Source organism: Xiphophorus maculatus, chromosome 15 (assembly GCF_002775205.1).
Source record: "Xiphophorus maculatus strain JP 163 A chromosome 15, X_maculatus-5.0-male, whole genome shotgun sequence".
NCBI lineage: Eukaryota > Metazoa > Chordata > Actinopteri > Cyprinodontiformes > Poeciliidae > Xiphophorus > Xiphophorus maculatus.
Genome location: NC_036457.1, coordinates 12611226 through 12634022, shown reverse-complemented (window position 1 = coordinate 12634022; position 22797 = coordinate 12611226). Strand labels below are relative to the sequence as shown.

The 22797-nt window shown below is 37.5% G+C and overlaps 1 protein-coding gene across 1 annotated transcript; it reads right to left on the bottom strand.

Moving 5' to 3' along the window:
- Positions 1–203: 203 nt before the first annotated feature.
- snx17 (sorting nexin 17) lies at positions 204–22555 on the bottom strand. Its single transcript, XM_005800216.3, has 16 exons — positions 22228–22555; positions 21765–22016; positions 17081–17155; positions 15492–15609; positions 13471–13535; positions 11527–11637; positions 10587–10677; positions 9950–10037; positions 7143–7212; positions 5898–5990; positions 5486–5689; positions 2930–3058; positions 2486–2563; positions 2141–2215; positions 2007–2048; positions 204–1894 (listed from the first exon to the last, which is right to left on the bottom strand). Exons 2-16 carry the CDS (start codon positions 21822–21824, stop codon positions 1775–1777), a joined length of 1419 nt encoding a protein of 472 aa, XP_005800273.1. The 5' UTR covers positions 21825–22016; positions 22228–22555; the 3' UTR covers positions 204–1774.
- Positions 22556–22797: the final 242 nt, after the last annotated feature.

Below are 22797 nucleotides of genomic sequence, written 5' to 3'. Positions count from 1 at the left end.
CCCTCCTGCCTACTGTCGAAAAAATATGAGCCACTAGCGCCGCAAAACTCTTCAGACAAAAAAGAATGATGTAAAACAAGTCACACGGTCAGCGAATCTTTTGAGTTTATTTTAGCATCTGATGATTATTCATGAATTTTGACATTTATGTTGAAATTACGCTGATGACAAAAAGAAAACACTTTTAAGATTTGGCACGTACACATTTACCAACAATCAGGATCTTGCAGCGCTGTGAACTCTGAAGTGACGGGAAAAGAAGAAAATAAAAAAATGACCTTTGTTGATATTGACCTATCTATAAAACAACAGAGGGAGTAAAAAGAATGAAAGCAGCCAAAGGATGAAAACATTTGCATCATTTGTCATTCCAGTTACCAGTAAGAGTAAAGCTGTTGATCCGTTGGCACTGATTTACATTTAATGGCCTCATAACTCACCGAGACAACAGCGGCGACATGATACTTTGTTGTTTTGTTTTTTTTAAACAGTGAGATATGTTCAATCTGTTGCCTACGCCATAGAAACTTTGTTCATTACAGCAACTCTGATTACATTAGCCACTTCGAAGCACCATTCTTTTTAATTAAAACATTCAACATGATTGAAACAACCAACAAATCACAATAATTCAGAGAACATTCCCCTCAGGATCATTTGTCAGAACAGAACAAGACAGAAAAATCACGATAAATTTGTAAACACTTGATTTAAACCAAAACGTCCCCCAAACATCATGTAAACATGATCAATGTTGGTCCATGTAGGCTTTGTTTCATACAGCTTAGATTATATTTAAGCTATTTGATTACAATAAGCAATGATACAGATATTAGTACATATTCAGAATGCTTACTTGCAAGTACAGAATATAAAAAGTGACATTATCATAATTTGTTTTTTTATTTTTGTGCAAAATGCTTTAGTAAACTATAATTTGGCATTAATGAGAAACCTTAAAAACCCTTTAAAAAAAAAAAAGAAAATGGATTTTCATGTTTTTACCGTCACGCTCGAGCCTCAGCTCAAAAATTCAGCTCAACTATTTTTAATACTGTGCAAAATGATGGGCTTGGCAAATGCAAGCAGCTCCACCAATTCGAATGACCTTCCATCAAGTTTCTTCTTGTTTGAAATGTTTGCTCTCAACCTACGGTGAGTGACAAGTTAAGGCATCGGACTGCTTCTGAAGGCAGGAGAAGTGACACCTCTTCTAACTGGACTTATTTTTTTTTCTAACTTGGAACAAGAGTAGCAGGAAACGTTTTAGAAGCATGGTTTGAAAAGCCAAACACTGATCTATATGGCGAACCAGCTGGTCTAGATTTTCTGTAGTTGTGAGATATATTTTAACACATTTGCTGGATCACTGCAAGCACTATATTTTTTTTTCCCCCCTGTTCTGGGATATAATCACTAGTGGCAGGTCTGCACATTACACGAACAAACAAACAAACAAACATTTGGCTCTGGTTGGAGATGGAACATGCAGCCACTTGAAAGGTTTTCCTCATGTAAAAATCAATATGACTTAAAAAGTCTTAATGGAATGATTATAACAAAACTAATCGGGGCGAGCCTTTTAGAGTCTAAAAGAGCAAATGGTGGTGAAAGAGTAAATGGGAGCTTTAAGGCAGCAAGTTCTCTTGGAAGAAGCTACAATCTTGCAGACGTGGATGCCTTGTGTGGATCGCTCGGCTCAGTTCAGCTCGTGATCTTTGTTGCTTTAGTCGTTACTGGTGAAGTGAAGAATGGAAGCAGGGCAATTTGCGCGTTACAGGTCGTCATCGCCAATTCCCTCGAAAGCGTAGTTGCCGTGAAAGTCGTCGCCGCTGATATCATTTGCAGAGTTGGATGCGCTGATCCCTCTGAGAGACACCGAATTCAGCTTGGTCTGAAAAAATAAAAAATAAAAATGAGCGGTTGAAACTTCAAGGGATAAAAATAAATCAAACATTCTTTAGTTTGATGTCAAGAGACCAGAAAGAGGGCAGAGTAATACTCACTGACAGCTTGACAATTTGTTCTCGGCTCGGATCAGGGGAGTCCTGTGACCCCAAAAAAATAAGTCAAAGTGAAAAATTATTACACCCGTCATCTCGATCATCAAAGACAATCAGCCTGCTATTCCATTACTCACCAGTAGAGGGGGAGATTTCACAGCTTGCTGACTGTCAGACCGATGGATGGAGCCATTGTGTCGCCTTCTCAGCATCTGGAAAGAGAAAAGAGAGAAAAAAATACTCAAAATTATAGGAAAATGTATTTAATGTTGGAAAATTATTTACTAATTCAAATGTTTGATGCTTAAATAATCATACAAAATTATTTACAGTCATCAATTGAAAAAACATGATTTAAGTAAATAATTTAATGCTAAATAATTAACCCAATAGTAAATGCAGTTTAATGAAAATAAATCCAAATTAATTTTACACAACAGAGAGGACGTGAAATGTATTTATGCATTTTTATTAACGCAAACCTTCTTTATACTGCCACCTGACTTCTTCACCATCAACTCATCCACCATAGACTGAAGGCAAGTGCTCATCATGATTGCCTGGAATCACAAGTACAAAGCCAATTTTATTAACAGAATAAATATAAAAAGGTACAGCAGTGGGAGTCATGACTCAGTCTAATATATCTAATTACAGGAACTCAAGGCTAACATGCCAAAGTAATAGCTTTTGTGCATTGAAGAAATCGTTCAGCTTCTCACACAGGCTTCGCCTTTTGAGCAATTTCTTTATGCGAGAGCCGAGAACACAAAAGTTCCTACAAGAGATCTTTCCTGTCAACAGTCATCACCATCTACAATAACTCTTTGAAGAATCTGAATTATTATGAGTTACAACATTTAATTTCCCTTTGGGATCAACAAAATATTTTTTAATTTGAATTGAGCTGACCAGGCTCCACCTACCTGCTGGCTGGTGATGGTGACCCACTGGAGGCGATCCTTGCTCATTAGATACTCAAAGGCGAGCTCCAGCTTCACCTCACATTTTGTCGAGTTGCAGGGATTAGTCGTACCATTTGATACAGGGACTTGCTGCAGTTAAAATAAAGAAGAACAGAACAGAACACCCCAATCTTATTTTGAGTTTATTTGTTAAAAATACAATCCAGAACACAAGCACAACCTGGAATGCAAGAGTTACTCTTGAGACACCTTGTCTACATGTTTTCATCTACAATGTCGTTTTTCAAATGAAATCAAAACTGTCTTTTTCTAAAGATCCCTGAAATCAACACTTCAAGAAGCTGAGCTCCTCACTAAGAGCATTTCCTTGAGGAATGCTAATCAGACTCACAAAAACACAACACCCAGAAGGAAAAACAAATGCACCAACACGCACGGCGTTTACGTGTAACCTGACATTCAGCTATTAAAAGTGGCTGCAGTGATGCACAAAATGAGATGCTGGAGATATTTTGTTAGACAGGAAAGGGCTCATTAAAATGACTTTGACCTCTCAGAGTGAGCGGAGGAATTAATCACCCTGCTGGGCAGCGTCGGGACTCTCCGTCTGTAATCAACCAGGCCAAGAGGCTTTTTAATTTTATGTGCTGCCATGTGTCGAGATCCGTGAGCAAATTCGTTACAAAATCTAAATACCATTTCTGATACGCAACTGCTTGCATATTGATGCAATACAAAAGTGAACCATCCCCATTTGAATACAGTGCTGCATCTGCAAATGTTGACTGAATTAACAGTGGCAATTTTTGTCAGCGCAATAGAAAGGTAGAAATTTCGACGATTTTATTAGCGCACTATTTGTCATCAAAGAATATTTTTTACTACAGCTATAACTGAAACCCCTGAAATGAAGAAACTCAGATATCTGATCGATTCTTTTGGTCACAAAAAGCACAATATCAAGGTGCTAACAAATAGCAACTACAACAACACTCTTTGATGTGGAGGTTATTACTGAGTGAAGACTCAAAGTCTAAAGCCATTTTAGTACCAGTGAGGTGAATGTAAATGAGGTAAGAGGAAGCATGCAGATCTAAGAAGCTATTTAAAAATGAAATGGTGAATCGTTTCCACAGAGGAGGAATGTCTGCTGATCACTCAGCCTGTTACTTCAGTTAGTGTGATGCTTTACAGCATAGCTGCTCTAGTTTTTAGCTTTTAACCCCTATCAAAGAAATGCCGGCCACCTTTTGGAAATCTTGTTCAAAGTAAGAATGTACATCCTCTAAAAGTCCTCAAGTTCTATTAAGGTCAGTGTATAAAAACAATTATTTCCCCATGTTTTCCATTTCAAATAATCTCAACAATCAAAGCCCCTGCTGTCAGCCTGTCCTAACACCTGTTGAGTTGGTTATTGACTCAGAACCATCCAGTTGGTTATTGCCAATTAACTGGTGGATCTGTCAAATTGGGTCCTTTGATATTTTTACGTGCTCCAATTTTAGGTGACTGTTGGTACAACGCCTCAAAAACAAACAAAAAAAAGTATTTTATTCTTTGCTAGTTTCGGTTCCATCTGAATAAAAACATTCAGCTGGTCCTCCGTTCTTCTCTCTTTAGAGACAGTCAGGCAGAGTTTCGTCTGTAATCTGCAGTGTTTGTGTCACACTCATTCATCTCTACTTCTGTGCACAGAAAAAACGTCAGAAAACTCTGTACAAGACCCCTATTTAGATCCAGATTCTGTCTGCAGCCCACCATTTGAGGAGTTCTGCTACAGGGAACACACACAAACCACTGTTCCCAGTTAGTACTGCTAATTAATTGTGCCTACTGCTAAATAAGATACAGAGAACAGTTTAGGATGTCTGTAATCAGTGAGTCTGTTTAACGAGTAAAAATCCTCTTTTAAAGCAACTGCTCTCTTTTAAACACAGGGTGTGATGTTGCCTCTGCGTCTAATGTCAATACTGACGGCTCAAAGAAGGGAGCCAAGAAAGATATTTTCCATACCAAATCTAGAAATATCGATCTGTTTATCTAGAGATATTTAGACCATAAAGGATTCCTCAAATGTCTAGACATAACAAAATCAGGTGGTTTGGGGAATAAACTAACCACTTCATAACTCTTCATGAATGAGAAATTGCTTCCATGGAGAAGTTTGACTGCACAGAAAGTCAATATTTAACAGGATGCAGGTGTGCACATGTTTTTCTTCAAAGATGAAGAAAAGATTTCATGACTAGGGAGGATTTATCTGCAGACTCAAACCCCTGGTGGGCCTCAAAACCAGAAAGGTCAGGTTGCATTTTGGGGAAAAAAGGAAAGAAGAACAAGAAGGAAGAAAAAAACGGGAGACTGAAGTTTAAAAGATAGTTACGATTTGGCTGTGATTGCCTAAATTGCAAAATTTCAATATAAAAAAAGGGAAAAAAAAAAATTAATCATGAAACTTGGCACTTCAAAGAAGCAGCAGCTGCTAAATGTAAATTAAAGAAAGAAAAAAAAACCCAGAAGTTCTCAGTGGATTTCACAAACACAGGTTTCACTTACAGACGAAGTGACTCGCCAGCACCTCATGCGCGTGACCTTGAAGCTTCCCTCCTTCATCTGCTCATTGGGCAGCTTAACATGGAAATTGAGCTCATTGTTGCCGGCGCTGACAATGACTTGGCAGCCCTTCTCGGGAAAGTCTGTGATGCATGGGTCAAACTTTAAGTAGCCGTAATATTTCAGGGTCTGGCCAAGATGGATGAACTTAAGGAAAAACAAACAAACAAAAAAAAAATTGAAACAATTAAATAGGCAAAATAACTCAATAATGGGAAAACCTGGGTGAAATGCAAACCAGCATCCACCAGAGGCAGTTTTGTCCTCAACAGATTTACAGTTGGACAACGTTTTTGAGTGTCAGCTGGACTCAGGTGACATTTCAGTGAAAAATAATTTAAACAGAAGTCCTTACTTCCTTCTTGGAGCCTTTCTCTTGCAGTGATTTTAGCTGCCTTTGCTGGTCTTTGTTGACGAGAATCCAGCCTCGCTCGATGTCAGACAATGTCTGGGGAAGCAAGAGGAGGAAGATAAAGTCCACTGAACAGAATAAATCAGACTGACCTTACTATCGCACTGGAAGAATTGTAAACTGAACTGTTCAGGTGGGAAAATCTCCACAAAATATGAACAAATTCTTACATACAAAAGAAACCTTTGTCAACTTGACTTCTTTCTTAAAATTGTAAATCAGCACAAGAGTTTATTACAATACATAAAGGTATTCTGGACTAAACAGGTTAAAACAAAAACACAAGGATTTCAAGGTGCTACACAGAAGCACCTTCTGCAGCACGTCAAGCTGATGTCAAGCTTGGCAAATGAAGGGACACAGTAGATGAAGAAAAGCAGTTTTCAACCCAAGGACAAAACTGTTTAATCGTTTTTTTCCCCTCCATTTGGTTCTGGGAGCTGGCAGGCATGCAGTAGATTAAAAAGCAACAGATGCTAGATGGAAACACAATCAGGTCTTATCGAGGTTTGTTTTCTGTGTGCTAAAATAAGAACATTTGCATGATAAAGTTTCGTACTTTTGCAGACTGAAATTTCCTGAATTATTGATGTTTTTTCTCCAAGAAACCTCTACCAATGTTGATTACTGCAGAACATGCGAAAACCAACAGACTGCAGGGAAGTAGCTAAACAGACTGACAGACTGTATAGATAGATGAAATCATCATTTTAAGAAAACACCTTACGTCTTTTACGAGTTTGTGGCTTAGAGCTCACAAGGTTTTCGCTTTTTTCTATGAGCCAAGATCTATTCACAAAACTTTAAGGTGTTTGAGTAACAGCGCATCTGCCCCACTTAGCCACTAAAACAAAAGCACCTTTGAGTAAAGAGATAAACTTAAGCTATAAAGTGATTGATGAAGGAAAAAAATATAGACATCATGGTAACTATGTGCGGTTTTATTTTTTATACAACACCAACAAAGAAGAACACTTATTTTAGGAAAGATACATTTTGTCATCCAGGCAGCAGGAAATGAGTAAAGTCTGGAAAGAAATCATTTTTTTTCCCTATGACATTATGCTCTTTTTTTTATATTTATCCAGACATTGTTCCAGACACTGGTGGAGCCCTGTGTTTTGCAAACAAAGCTTGGAGCTGGGCAGAAAATAATAGCGTATTCAGAAAACTTATAAAGGTTCTCACCTGGGCGTAAAGCAAATTCAATCCAACTCTGTTGTCCATTACATCACCATCATACGCCATATCCCAGTAGCTGATGAAAGACATTTTTAAAAGAATAACAGTTTACCATACAGAACAACTTAAACCATCAACAACAATTACAGCTCATATTTTTTTATTTTAAAGGATTAATTGGCTCTTGTGGCCTTTATTTGATAGTGAATTGACAGGAAAGAGGGCAATGAGAGAAGGGGAAGACATGCAGCAAAGGTCGCCAGGCCGGGAATCGAACCTGCGACGGTCACATCGAGGACTAAGGCCTCCATTTGTGGGTTGTGCTTAACCCCTGCGCCACCACAGCACATCCCACAGCTCATATTTTTAAGGGGAAAACAAAATCACCAAAAGAGAAGATAAATGGTTCAATTTGGACACTGATGTGCTTCAAAGGGGTTTAAGCAGATTGAGATACTTACAAATTAATACTTGTAAGAAAAAGACACAAACTCTGTTTAAAGACAGATCAAATGTTGATGCAAATAGATATGATATACAATAATAAAAAATTAACCGATTATGGATTTGATGTTTTCCTCTGAAAACATCAAAATCACCAAATGGAATGGCTTTTCTGTGACAGATAAACGTCACGCGCTTGATTATTAGATACTTTTGTAGCCTGCCTTCCTTCTGACATTTTTTGGCAATCCTAGAAAAAAATAATAATTAAAAGGGGTCTGGAGGAAAGGAAAAAAAAAACCGATAAAAAAATCATACTTAAGTTGACCATATGAAAGAAGCAAAGACGTTTGAGCAAAGATGTGACAGCATCAGAAATTTGATAGAAAAAAAAAGAAGAGCAGAACAGAGTGAAAAAGATGAGAGCAGTAAAGGACTGCTGTAGTTTTAGTTGCTATTAAGTCTTTATTTTTATAACCATAAACATAAAAACAGTGTTTTGTAGACAAATCCTTTTCATTTTTATTATTTAGTGAAGAGAACTTTCTGATCCGTTTTAACCTCAGCCTATCCTGTAATCTCATATAGAGGGGTCTGTTTATCCTCCTCCTCAACTTGTTAGTTCTACATTCATTCTTCCCTCGCTGAAACTAGGTCAGCAGGACTGAGACTTTACTTCAGGGGAAAAGAAGGTAAACATCCTGTGTACCTCCAGAGTCCACAGGAGGCCTGGTAACCACAGAATAAACTCCCAAGGAAGTTAAAATAATATGTTGTGTTGACAAAGGGAGAAGTCAGACTTCGGACTGTACAGAGAAATGTGGATTTGTTCCAACCCAGGGATGTTTGCTCATGTTTTTGTACTTTTATAATATGCAGCATAAGGCATAGCGACTACATATATTCAGACCGGTTGAGGAGTTTCCAGTATGCTAAAGAAAACATGGAGAACCTCTTGTTAAATGCAGTTGGGTTAACACCACACAGCGCTTTTAATTCTTAGCTATTTCTGTCGCTATTTCTGTCTCCCTCAGACTTTATTTTGTTAATTTTTAAATAATTTTTTTAAGCCTTTTGTGGTAGATTTATTGCTTTAATTAGTTGAAGGAATCCATTTTGATCAATTTTACCTGCTTGTCTACAGCTCTTAGTTAGAATACGGCTAATGGGCCATCTAGAATACTTCAGTATGCAGGAGACATTACAATTTTAAGTTGCCCAATTAATCTTGTGGTTATCAAATGAGTCAATGCCAAGCACTTTGTATGGGGTTTTTTTTAATTTATTTTATTTTTACATCTGTACGCCGTCCCCGATTTTCATCAAATAGTGCTGTACAATTCTGCTAAAAGTTTGTTGTTTAGTCTGTCCAAAATAAACTGTTCCAGAAGAGTTTTTTTTAATTGTACCTTTGGAAACATAATCATGTTGAATTTAAACAGAGAGTCTTTCTACTGGCTACCCTTCCTATGAACTATACTGTTTATTCTTCATATTGTCATGAATTTGAACTCTGGTTGTGTTAGAGATAAAGGTCAACTCATTACATTTTGGAGCATGTAGGAAACAGTCTAACTTCATGGTAAAATATACTTGCACTTTCATTTTTAAGTAATAATTCACATGGTTGAAAAATGAACATCACCTAACCTCCACTCACAAGATGAAGAACAGCAGAAGTTCTTTCCTGGTTTTATAGATGACATGTTTCCTCTTTTGCTGTGAGACTCTCGGCCAGACCAAGTGTCTAAATTTCCATTATTGTAATAATTTTAAATAGAATTATTAAATGATTCCAACTGCAATTCATAGTGAACATATAAAGGGTGGCATGCGTCTCTAGATATCACTACCTCCCATTCTCTGTGCAGAAGAATGTGAATGTTTTTTATGCACATTTAAGCCTTATTTGTGATTTAAAAAAAGTGTCAATTCAACAGGAAAGAGTTACGCAATTAGATCAAGCGGCCAAGACAGACTTTGTTGGAGTAACTGCATACTGAACAGAAAGAGGAAGCCTGCAACTCGGAACAAAAGGTCATTTCATGTCACTGTGTTATCTTTCCTTCTTTTAGGTCTACCATGAAAACCATTCTCTTTCCACCATTTATAAATATTGCCCAGTACAGAAAACAAATCTCTCTTCAAATTATCTGTCGCTTTGAGAATGACTATAATGACAGATTTGCAGCTTGAACTCTCTGGTTCAACACAGATCTGAGTTTACCAATAACAATTTAAAATAACACTTCGATAACACCAAGAAAGAGAAAATACCCTACTTAATTACAGGATTAGACAATCAACTTGGAGCACAGAATTTTTCTGAATGACATGATGAAACTCATAAGGGGAACAGGTGCTTTTACCTCTTCCGTAAGATTATGTGATAATCGGAGCTCTGCAGGCTGGTAATCGATACATAAGGCAACTCAAAGTCCTGAAGCTTCCGGACAACTAAGAGAGACACAGGAAAAAAGAAACAGTGAGGAACGAAGGCATTTTAAGTCTCAAGGACAAAAATAATGATGGCACCCATAAACAACCAGGGATGGTGGGACACCATCTGAACAGTTCCCAGCTGGGGAAAACCTGCAAGAATTAAAATGTGTGTCCATTCTGCTGTTTTAATGCTGCGTTTATCCCCACAGGAAGGTGGGGCAGATCCATTTCTCCCTGTTCCACTAGTTTCACCACTTAATAATAAAATCCCCAACATTTCAAATCAGATTTTAGGTTAGGATGTTAGGTCAATTAGAGCGTTTTTAAGGAAGATGCGTACAGAAACTAATCCTGGTTTATACTGATGATGGGGAATAAAAAAACAAAAAACAAAGATATATTTCTTAAATATTTATAACCAAAACCAAGCAGATAAAATTAGCACCAGAAATATTTCATTTTAAACACACGGCAGATTTATACAGATTTCCAGGAACTTCACTATCTTTTAACCTAGGACAAGGCAAAATAAAGCATAAATGGGATAATTGAAATGTAACTCACATGTTAAGTTTCCATCTGCCCCTTCTCGTACCAAGAAGAGACTAAAATATCCCACGAGGTCATCTGGAAGGTCGAGCTTTACTGCAGCAGCCTGATGAAACATTAAACAGGTGAAACTTCATTTAAAACTAAAAATTTAGATTATAAACAATTTCACATCGTTCGTAAGTGAAATTTTAAAAAGCCACCATTTCTAAACCATGATGTGAGTATTTTTGCCTGATATGCAATACAGATGTACAAAGTTATTCTAATGTGTTATTGTTTTAAAACTGTAGAAACATTCAACTCATGCTTAGTTTTGGTACAACATGCACAACTTTGTTCTATGAGTCATACTCATGTAAGCAGAGGTTAACTGTGGTTAAGGTTTTATAAAAAAAAAAAATAATAATAATAATCAGAGGGCAAAATCCACAAACTCCCCAGAGGTTAAACAGAAATGACTTATTGGAACATTTATGTGCTAATTTGTGTTTTTAAGCTCTGAGTTGAAGAAGATTTAATAAAGAAAGGATAATAAGAATATCATGATGTACCGTAGACTTTAGGGAGGAGGATTAATACAAAAAGGATGTAAGGATGAGGTGTGTCTGTATTATTTGTCATGGTTTGTTTGCTGAATTGAGTTTCTGGTTCATCTATGAATTTTAGTGATTTTGGCTCAGGCACATTGATTGATTGATTGATTCATGCTTAGAGCGCACTGGGAGTCTACAGCATTTTTCTCTGAAAAATGGCCAAATACATGTAAAAGATCTGACATGAAGAGATCAAATTCTTGCAGACGAGGACACAAGAATAGAGGTAAAGCAGAATAAAACTGTTATCATCCCCAGATGACGCTTCGTTCATCAAGACGCCTGCCCCGTTCCTTTAAATTCATTCCAGACACAGATGTAGCATAAGAAGAGTGCATTAAATTACGTTTTCCACTTACATCGAGAACGTCCTCTGTCTGATCCGAAGTCAGGATGTTGACCGTAACCTTCTGACTGTTAGACAGGCAGATGTCTAGAGCCGCATCTTCTGTGGGAATCTGCTGCGTCTCCTGTGGGAGCAACACCAAACAATCCAGGCGTTAATTCAGCTCCATGGGTTGGCTGTGTGTTTACATTCCAGTCTTTCACAAGTAAAACCACACTGAGCCAAATACATGAAACACACTGCAGGCTGATAAACAGCCATTAGAGTTGGAAAGTAAGAACTTTCACTTCCCGGGTAACTACAATTCTCCACATCTACTACAGTTGATTTCTGTGTTTATTAGGAACAAGAAGTTAAAAAGCTCTGGGACATAAAAATATTCTACATCCTTCAGCAGCACTTATTAAAAAACTTAGGTCAATGTATGCTGTATATATCTGAGTCTGTATGTGAACTATTAAAAACTCACAACAACCCTGAAGTTGTGTACATATTGATATCATTTTAAAATGTCATCTAGGGTTAAAACGATTAATTGGATTAATTGTGATTAATCGATTGTTGAAATAGCTGTCAACTAATTTAGTAATCAATTAATCATTAACTGGAGTATTCAGACTCCAAAAAGCCACTTGCTGTAATAACAACATACTCAGTAGAAATTAAGCCAAAAAAAACAAAAAACCTTTAATATGTTCTATACAGAACTCCTCAAATGACAGAGTTTTAGCTTCGCCTGGGTCAAATTCTGAAGAAATAAAATCTCATATTAGGCATCTTTTGCTATACATTTATTAAATTGGGTAATCAAAAAATAAATTAAATTAAATAAATTAATTAATTAACAGATCAAACCTACACTGGGTTGATGTTCAGAAACCAAAAAAGGCTGAGCTTTTTACATGTTGATATTAGAAGCATATTCTTAAGCTGCAGTTACATCATTTGCTACAAATAATCAAGCATTAACTAAAGGAATGCTGCTATTGCATTTTAGGCAAGAAATAAATATTTTTTTAAATCCAATTAATCAATTGTCAATATAAATCAAAATAATAATCATTTACTTAAATAATCACTGCTATCAGTGCTGAAATCATCACAGTGCGGAGCTGAAGATGGGCTATGTCTTGGAGAAATCAATAAAACATTAACACACATGACAGGACTATGTGAGCTTCTAACTGTCCCTGAAGTAGATATTAAAGACGACAGCTCCTGCTTCTTCAGTCCTCAGGCGGTCTCTCATCACCTCCTCTCGATTATCTCTCATCTTGCCTTATCCCTCTGCGGGGAATCTCAGCCCCCCCACCAAAACTGCAGATGAAACGCCTACAGTGGGAGGTCAATCATTTCATAATCTGCACCTAGAGCCCTCTGTCTGACTGACGATGTGCTCAAACACTTACTACTATGGTTATATAAGAGAAGAGGAGGGCAGACTGGGTGTACGTGGCTTTGGACGAATTAATTTACCCAAGAAGGTGAATCACAGTCTTGCAAATACGCGTCACCCTGAGTGTGCAGCCGTATAACCTTTCATTTGAAATCTGTTTATGCTCTTACGCTCTCAATTCCTTCAGCTCATTTTCAGGAGCTGCACAAAGAGTTTTTTGGCAGATGTCATCGAGGATGAATCATCAGATTCACCCTTTTCTATTTGGCTATGACATACTAGTCCAAAAGGATCCAGCTCCCCCACATTAAACAACCATGATGACATATTTGCCAAAAGGCAGCTCTCGCTACGATTTCCATGCAAGGCACACGTCATCTGACACATCTTACCCACCGGCTACATTTGAGAAGGTACAGCGACAACAACAGAACAAGACATAATAGTTTCTGCTACTTGAGACGAAAACAAAGGAAAAAAAATATCCATTACTGTTGAGGCAAAATGATGTGGCGTGGCAGAAACAGGATGAGTGTAGTGACAAAAAAAGAAAACACCAACCTGCTGTGCTTTCCTCAAGAAGCTGTTAAAAAGCTCACTGGCTCCCAGCAAAGGATGTTGTCGAACTGCAAAAAGACGACAGAAGACAAAACTCTGATTGCAATTAATGACTAAACTCTTTATTCAGCTTGAGTGATTTCTGTCGGCAACAGAGAAACATGTTTGATTATTCAAGTAATTTGTCAAGTGTGTTTTCAGAATGTTGTCAAAACATGTTTAGGTGGGGCAACTTCCTTTTTTCTTCTTACATCATGATTACCCTGATTGTACCATGTAACTTTGTGCTTCTGCTAGATCTCTGTCAATCATTATTGGACATCGGAAAGACAAGAATAAAATATTTTTTTATGCTCCATTCCTAAAATAAAAGATTTTAGTAGCAAAAACACTCAAGTATTTACTTGCCAAGCTTCTACAATAGTGAGTGTGAGCGTGACGGCCCATTAGCCATTATCCTTCAACAAATTAGTCGAAACATTTGGCAAAATGTGAAAGTTTGGAGCCCTCTGAGTCAGTCAGAAGAGGTTGTGTTTACTGCAGCCAAGTTTCCATAACTATGTAAAAAGCCATGATGTAACCAAGTGGACTTGTGGCCAAGAACACCCTGCGTGTTTGTGTGTGTGTGTGTGTGCGTGTATGCTCCCAGACTATGAGCAAACACACACTGGAACAACGCTTCGTTGTTCTGCTGTAACTGCCGGTGCTTGAGGATTAAAGTCGCTGCTTTGCTCTGCTGCCAGTTCTGCATCTGTATATGAAGCAAGTTCACCTCAGCCTGTTTAAAGAATCTGGATAATATGCCTGGAATCACACAAATATTTAATTTGGGCTTTGAAGAGAGTCCTTAAACATATCATAGGGAATGTTTATAGAAACAAAATAAACTTGTTGTAAAATACTATGAACATTTGAAATATTTTTAATGACAATCAGATGGCTAAAGATAAATAAAGGTAGTTTTAGATCGAAATTAACTTGAAACTTTTTTTAAATCTTCACAATAAATGAGGGTCTCCGTTTTTTGTTTTTTTTAAACTCTGACCACATGTGGCGTAGTTTGTTTGTCCAAGCATTTCAAATTACTTGGTACTGAGATCAGTTTGTTCATAACTGAACTCTCAACAGTAAAACCAGCTCTTATAGTAAAATATGAATTTTCACAATAACAACAGGAATAATTTAAGTGGTGTTGTGTGAACGGTTGGAAAAAAAAAACATTTACACCACATTTCATCAGCACTACACTTACAATTATATTTATGGTGCTGTACTTTCCATTTTTATTGGCTGCAACAGATATTTTGTAAAAATAAGAGTTTTAGCAGATCAGTTTTAATGGGATACTTCAACGCTTGTTAACTAGGATACAAAGTTACTATTGTGTTCTGACAAGTCACCTAAAATAAGCTCTAGAATGGTTTACTAAATATATCTGATTAAACACATTTCAGTGTGCCGAGATGACTTACAGAAAATGCTCTTCTGCATTATAAATTTAGCTTTAAAACGTCAAAGACTTCTTTGACTTGTGTTTTAGCTGCTTTTTGCAGTTTATCCTCGACGCGGTCCAGGGATTTCTGAGCAAAGTGAACAGAAGCTCACATGACAAAGACAGAGGAACCTGGAGCAACTAGTACAGACTCTCCTTTAAAAATGTTCTTGTACAAGATGGAAAGAAAATATTTAAGAAATGTACACAAAATAGGTTCAGATTCTTAAAAATGGACTGATCAACACTTAGTCTCATGGTCTGCTTCAGATTAAGCAAAAGATACCATCAAACTGGTATCAGGGGTCGACTGATACCAGTTTGATGGTATCAGTCAGAGATCAATCACTTAAAAATCCAATAATCAGTGACTCAATCCCATACATGATTGGATTATAACATTCACAGCAGAGAAACAAAGGTTGCAGTGCAACCAAAATCCAAACAGTAATGCATTTTTTCAGTTTCCACCATTATATCTTATCTAAAATAAAACTTCTTTTCAGTCAGAAATTCTGACAGAATAACTTACCAGCCTGCATATATTTCTCTAGCTGCTCTCGCCTCTGCTCCACCTCAGCAGGGGTCAGAGTGAAGATCTTCTTTGGGGGAAAGGTAGGTACCACATTGCTGCCATATTCCTTTTTTATCTGGGGGTGGAAATCAGAAGTGGTTCAGCTCAGACAGGTCTTAGAAACTGCACTACATAAATGGGCTTTTTATGAATAAACAAGACTAGTTACAGAAATTCTGTCTGAATCTTAGGGAAGTCAGGCGGTGACAGAGGCAATCTCTTCAGTTAAAATGATTCAAATTCATTGCTATAAAAAGATCGATTCAGGCAATTTGAGATGAATCACAGGTTTATTTTAAGATATATTTTTTCAATAAATAGCTGTGAGTTTCCGTGCATACCACGCAAACTCACATCTGGATTCCTGAATGTCTGGCGATTACAAGTTTACTTGGCCTTCCAGCGTCTTGCCTCATTTTCCATTTTCTATCATCTAAAAGCTGTTTCTTTAAAGAGTTCCAAGTCCTAAACTAAAACCTCACAAATGCAGAATCTCACACCAGATGCGGTCTAATTCCAGCCTGTACGTTTCCTCAGGCAAAAGCTGTACATCCCAATTATCCTTTGGACTTAAGTGACATGTTTTAAGACTATAAAAGCACCCAGGTCTTGACTCCCACACATACTGCAGCATGGTGACAGAGGACCGTGGTAAGTGAGTGCAAAAGGAAGGATGGAAATTTATACCTTAATATCGCCTTGTGCTATTTTCAGCTTGACAGAAGAAGCACAGGTTGAACGTACAGTTAAGCTCTGATATCTGCAGAGAAAAATCTCATGAACACCCACCGAAAAAATTTGACCTGCATGAATACGAGCTCATTTAGGATTTATGGAGCTGAACTTGACTGGTTTTCACTGGTTTCCATCTAAATATTTGCACCAAATATTTAGACAGAGAGAAAATCAGTCAGCCAATAAATATTCAGAATTGCTTAACAGTGACGGTAAAGTATGCAGCCTGTATTAGCTTCAGTGTTTTCGGGGTCATGCATTCAACATTAGAAGCCCTTTGGGGTTGATGCTCAGGGAAAATTTGCGCCTGTCTCTTCCACACCCTGTTACCAGGCAACAGCAACTCTCAAACCGGAGGACACAGATTGGAGGATAAAGATTGTAAAGTTTAGGCTTCTTGTTGATTCATTAAATGTTTAGAAATACAAGACTAGGGTACACATGAGTTGATTTTAACAACCAGACTAATTTCTTCCAATTTGCAGCCAGAAAGACGTTTTCCTGCATAATAATTTTTAACTAATCCATTCAGAGAAAAAAAAAACACGTCCCCCCCCCCAGATTAGGTTCCTTTTCTCAGCAGGTGACATGTAACTAAGGCCAAGTACATTCCTTCCACATCCCCTACGTAATTCTGCCATTGAACAGCAACAGCTTTCAAGGAGGGAGGAGGGGAAAAAAAGCACAAAGCTTCAAACCAGATTTAGAACAAGAATACAGCATAAAGAAGCAGGAAAGGTCACAGAGTGTGATGGTATTTACGCTGATGTGCCACCTAGGAGGAGGGTGCATTGTGACAGCAGGAGCCTCACCTGTTCATGGAGGCCGAGGAGTTGGCTGTAGCGTACCCGACAGTGCAGCACGCCATTGACATGGATGTTGTAGGCCTGCAGGTGGAAGCGCAGATCCAAATCAAAAGAAAGAGATTAAAACGGAAGAAAGGTTGTGTAAATAATCTCCTAAAAAGCTTTCTAAAAAAGATGAAATTGTAAGCGAATCATAAAGAGGTTTTTAAAATGTACAATTTCAAAACCGTTCAAATCTTCCATCATAAAGCTAAAATGTTTCTTTAAATGAGATGCCAGAGATAATATCCTTCTCCGCATTCATGGAGCTCAGGCAATTATTCCCTCAAGGTTAACTTACTGAAAAAATCTCATACAGGTCTGCGTCTACTGCATGACTTTTTTTTTTTGGCAAAGCGCTGACAAATGTTTCTGCCAAGGAAAACAACATGGTAATTAAGTCGCAACTAGCAAGAATGTGTTCAGGAACTAAATGACATCCTACACCTTAATTTCACCTCTGTCTAACATCTGACTGTGTATATTTACAGAAATGCACATTACAAAGTTCCAAAAAAAACCCCGAAACTTTTGTTTTCTTTTTTTTTATACATTGATATTTAAAATGTTTTCTTTGACAGCAAAGTGTAACCAAAGTTAAATTTCTTGTTTGGATTGACAAACTTTGAGTTTTGTCACCCCTGTTTTTATTGGACCAGCAAGTCAAGTTAAGCATAAAACGATTTCAAGATGTTAAACAAGAAAGACGCACATTTCTTTCTGTGTTCCAATAAGCAGGTGTAGCAACGGAAATGCCAAATTATGTGCTTTGGCAGAAGTCCTCACTGAAACCCCTTCCATAAATAAAACACCCGGAAAAGATGATCACTCTCAAAAAGCAAAACAATTCTTAGAAATATCAGCCGCACCCACAGAGGTTACACCAACTCTAACTACAAACTGAGGATTTATCCTCTTCGGATGTGAAGAGACTAACTCTTTCCTTTCCAATTTTGTCTTAATATTAACAGCAGATCACTGCAGCATTGACAGCTTCTTAATGAGCTGGTGCAGGTAAATTTGCATCCAATTATTTTTGATTTTACTTTAAAACATTGAATCCACTGAAAGCCAAGGATACAAACCAATACTTGCTTCTAACTACAAACCTAGCTCCTTAGGAATTTGAAGGGGTTTTAAAAAAACAACAACAAATGGACACAGTATCAAGGCAGGAAGGAAGAATGACCCTGCATTTTTTGAGTACAATAAGCACTTTGGGTAGATTCAAAGGAAGGGCTGCATGTTTTTCCTTGCACAGATATCCCAATTTTGTATTTTAACTCCAATCCTAAAATTATCTGCCAGCTTGACTTTCTAACTTTAGGCCTGGAGATCTTCACCTTATAATCATCCTCCTTTGATTTATTATCCCCTGCTGAGGCTTCAGAAATAAATGCTTTGAAAAACCTGGAAAATTAAAAAAAAATAATAAATAAATAAATGATAATAAAAAAATATATAGCATGAGCAACTTAAAATAGTTGTAAAAGATTTAAATTAAATAATTAAAAATTTCTTTGAGTAAAGATGATACCTATATAAAATTTCTCCCCATTATTTGGATTTCTCTGCTACTGAAAAACTGTTTTTTGCTAATCCAAACCTGAACCTTTAGCGTTTCTTTGAACGACTACAAAGCTGTAAATCCTCTGTGACTCATTTTGCCTGTGGCAGCTTTAAATGAACAATGCTGTCAACACACCATACAGTAGCACTTCAGTTTACTTTTTACACATCCTCAGACTTTTTAGGACGCTAACTGTAAAAGCCACATGAACAAAGAAAACAAAGGGCACCAGAAAAAAACAGGAAATGTGAACAAGTGGTCAGTACTTACGGAGAAGCAGCCATAAAAAAAAGTGTGTCTTCTTAGTCTACAAAGCTTAGTGCAAGGTCTGCATATTTTGTGCCCAACTAGTTCCAATGTGCACAGCACATCTTTTAATATTATAATCAAGCAAAGTCCTTTCCCGAAGGCTGGTCACAAGAAGGTCACAATGGCAGTTGCAGGACTGTCAGCTGAAGCTGAACTGCAAATTTTTCCACTGCTGGGCAAGCAGAAATTGTACTGAGTAAGGTAAATACAATACAGGAATGACAACACAAAAGGTTCAAAGTGGAAATTTTCAACAGTTTCTATTTGGAAAACAAAATCCATGGAGAAATGCTTGATGTTAGATTGAATCCTTTAAAAAAATATGCATAAATTACTTCCAGTCTTCAGGAACCAAAGGCAGTGATTGTCAATATGAATAAGCACACTCCAAAAGTCATAAGCTGCAGGTGTTTGACACTGGAACCAGCCAGCATAAGGCCATGTGAACAGCAGTCAAATGCTGCAGCTGACATTTTTAAACCACCTGGAAAGCATAAATACATCTGAGAAACCACGCATCATGAAAACTATTCAGCCTTATAACACTGAATACTTTGAAAGGTTTCTGAATGAATACTGCAAAGCCTCAAAGAGTTCTTGCTTCAACTGTGTTTGAACGGAACTTCCTTTTTTCCTACCCAAGCAGACTCCAGAGCTATCTCAACACTGCTCCTACTTGAACACTACTACAGTAGTCGACGTAGAGCTTTATTTCTCTCAGTGTTTTTGTTAAAAGCACAAGAAAACGCCAATCAAGATGTCTATTCGGAGAATCAGAAGTTACACTTTGAAAAGGCCCAGAAACTGCCTTCCATTAGCAGGACTGTTCACTTAGGAAAATGTTGGACCCATGCAGTGGGAGCAGATTCAGAAGTCAGCGTCAAAACAATACGACTCCCTGCATTGCTCAACCACAATAGACTTTTACAGTGCTTCTTTCAAATTGTTTTAGAAAAATAACCACATAGATCTTTTCTTTTAAAAAAAAGAAACACACTGTTTCTGTTGAGTTGTTGGAGACTCCTTTGGCTTGGCAAAACTATCAGGAGACTAAATTAAAGCAATGCTTGCTGTGTTTTCTACTAAATAAGGATTCTGACACCGTGGTGGCAATCCCAAAATCTTCTCAAAGTGCTTAAAGTGTAAGATGACATTTTTGAAAGAACTGATGCTCTGTTGTGGGTAATGAAAAAAAAACAGAGGCAGCAAAACTAAACTATTTTTAGGTTGTTTAATGGGCTGAAATCATGTTACTTATAGCTGGTGTTACCACCAGTGAGTCTGCAGTTACCACATTCCTCCCCCCCTCAAATTATTGGATTTGTGAGACCATAACTGGCTGTGCTGTCTTATCAAAAACAGCTTTTATTTGCTAATGCAGGTTGGAGTTAGCGTAAAAAAAACCTTGATCGTTATTGGGCTTAATTCTAGTTAGAACTTGTTTGGCACAACAGAACCTTGTTTAAATTACCCAAATACAAGGTTGGGTTTTTTTAACTTGTCAGTTAATATCTTCAAGTACTTATATGGCAAAAATCCATTAACTGGCTTTTGGGTTGGCATTTATCGTATCATTTATCATTTACCGTGATAAATTTCATGCCATGATAAGAATTTTGATTTGATTTATCATTGTCATGATAATTTCAAATTAATGTTTTGAAGAAAAAAAACTGTCCATATTATCAGGATTGTGATTTTACAATTTTCTCCACTGCTTGTTCAATGAGTGTATTAATTAATACGAGAATATTAAACACAGTTACTGTGTACTATTAGGACACCATAACATTAATTCCATCCATAAAATGGCCAAAATTACACATAGGCAAACATCATTAGGAGCACATGATAATGGGCATCCGTAAACATCCTTTGAAAAAGTTGTGTCTCATTTAAATCACATACATTTAATCTGGGTGCTCCTGAAGTAAGAGGGAAGAGAGATTTCTGATGCCTTCAAAAAGCAAATTTTACCAGTTTATTGGATTACTAATAGGTTTTTAAAAAGCATTAAAGATATTTTAAAATCAGCCACCCCCTTGTACAAAAAAAATAATCTACAGATGAAGGAAATCCAAAACACCATCCAAGCAAAATTAGGTAGAGCAGATTAGATAAAGCATGTTACTTTTGATAACATGCTACCAAAAGTCTCCAAAACCCCCCAAAATGTCAATGACGGAGCAACTACACTCTTGCTACTGTTGATATCAAGATCCCTTCCTTAGAGAAGAAATGGAAAGAGTTTAATTTTGCTGAAATGTTGAGGGATGGTGACTGTAAATGGGCTGTAAGTACACGAAATCCCTAAAATCCCCCACATCTTAAAGTGGAGAATCTGGTAAATGGCAACAAGAAAAGTCTCACTAAAATAATTTCAACCAAAGAGGGAAAGATTAGCTGCTGGGCATATGGTGTCCAAACGTTTTGGTTAGATAGAAAACATTTTTTATATATATATATATATATATTTCTTGATTTACCATCATTTTCTTGATGAGTAAATTGTTACAATTAAGTCACTTTCTCTGCCAGAGATAAAATAACAATAATCAGTGATGGATTTATAAACATTCAATAGAGGGTGTTCTAATTTCTTTCTGAAGACTCTCTATGTATAATGTATATATGTTGAAGGCAACAAAGAAATTCAAAACAGAAGAAAAATAAACATGTTCCGTAAATGTTAAAACGTTTGGTGCTCTAACGTTAGCCCGACCTATAGCAATAACAGCATAGTTGGCAAAGCAGGAAAAGTTAAATACTCACCACGTAGCTTGAACCATTCTCACCCGAACGAACCTCCGTTTCGGGTATGGAAAAATGCATTTTAGCTCCAAACACACCCTGCAGTCAGTAGATAAGTCCTTAGACGCCTCCACTGGAGGCTGGGGTGGAAAGCAAGGCACCACAGCTTCCCAACAAAGTCCACTGCGGTGACTCTCTGAAGCCTACGAAGGAGGAGGCGGCTCCAACACAGTCCGTTCGCCGGTTCGGAGGTCCAGAGACGGCGGTACCAAACTAGGGACGAAAGCCTAGCATTTTACTGAGCGGACAGCTGCACATGAATGCTCTAAACTTCTCCCACGTCAGTGTTAAACTTTTCTGTCTGCTGTTCACACAGCAGCCATGTTTGCAAGTGTTGGGTAATTACACCTTTACTGTGCGCATAAAAATGTCTTTTTCATCGCTACACGTTATTGGTTAAAAAAATAAAAATAAAACCACCCACTTTTAAAAACGGAGCTTGAAGGCATTCGGGTATTTCGGCTCATTGGCACAAGCAAATGAAGTTTCTGGAGAAACGGTGCAGTTGGTTCCTGCAGTCCCTCAAGCGTCGCACGCACAGCGGATGGTGAACCTTCCCAAATGTGCGACAGTCCCGCTGGTTTTGACTCTGGTGGCTTTCAGAGCTTCTCCGTTTGCTAAATAAAATCTACAATGTTAATGTACCGGAGAAATGTAGCAAGAGCCGCTGAAAACGCAGATGTGATGCCTCTACAACCTAGCCACTCCGTCCACAGTCAAGGTATCCACTGCTGGCCCATCAAGAAGCATTGCAACAATCTTTCTGGGCTAAACCATCTCGTCCTGGTTTATAGGGGGGTTGCACGAGCGTCAAGATAGTACGTTAAAGTCGCCGCCATATTGTGAGTGACAGTTCTGTTCCACGTACAAAAAAAGCTTGCTATGACTGTACTGCCTGTCTTGTCGCTGTCCAAGATATTCTTTTCCATATTAGATACTATCTAAATAACTGAAAAAAGGAAATACATAACAAGTGATGATAGTACATTAGTTG

Coding starts and splice junctions, on each gene's coding strand:
- snx17 (XM_005800216.3), bottom strand. CDS start 21,824: ATGCATTTTTCCATACCCGAAACGGAGGTTCGTTCGGGTGAGAATGGT. Junction 17,156..21,764: donor AGAATGGTTCAAGCTACGTG/GTGAGTATTTAA, acceptor TTCCACCTGCAG/GCCTACAACATCCATGTCAA. Junction 5,991..7,142: donor TGAATTTGCTTTACGCCCAG/GTGAGAACCTTT, acceptor TTGCTTCCCCAG/ACATTGTCTGACATCGAGCG.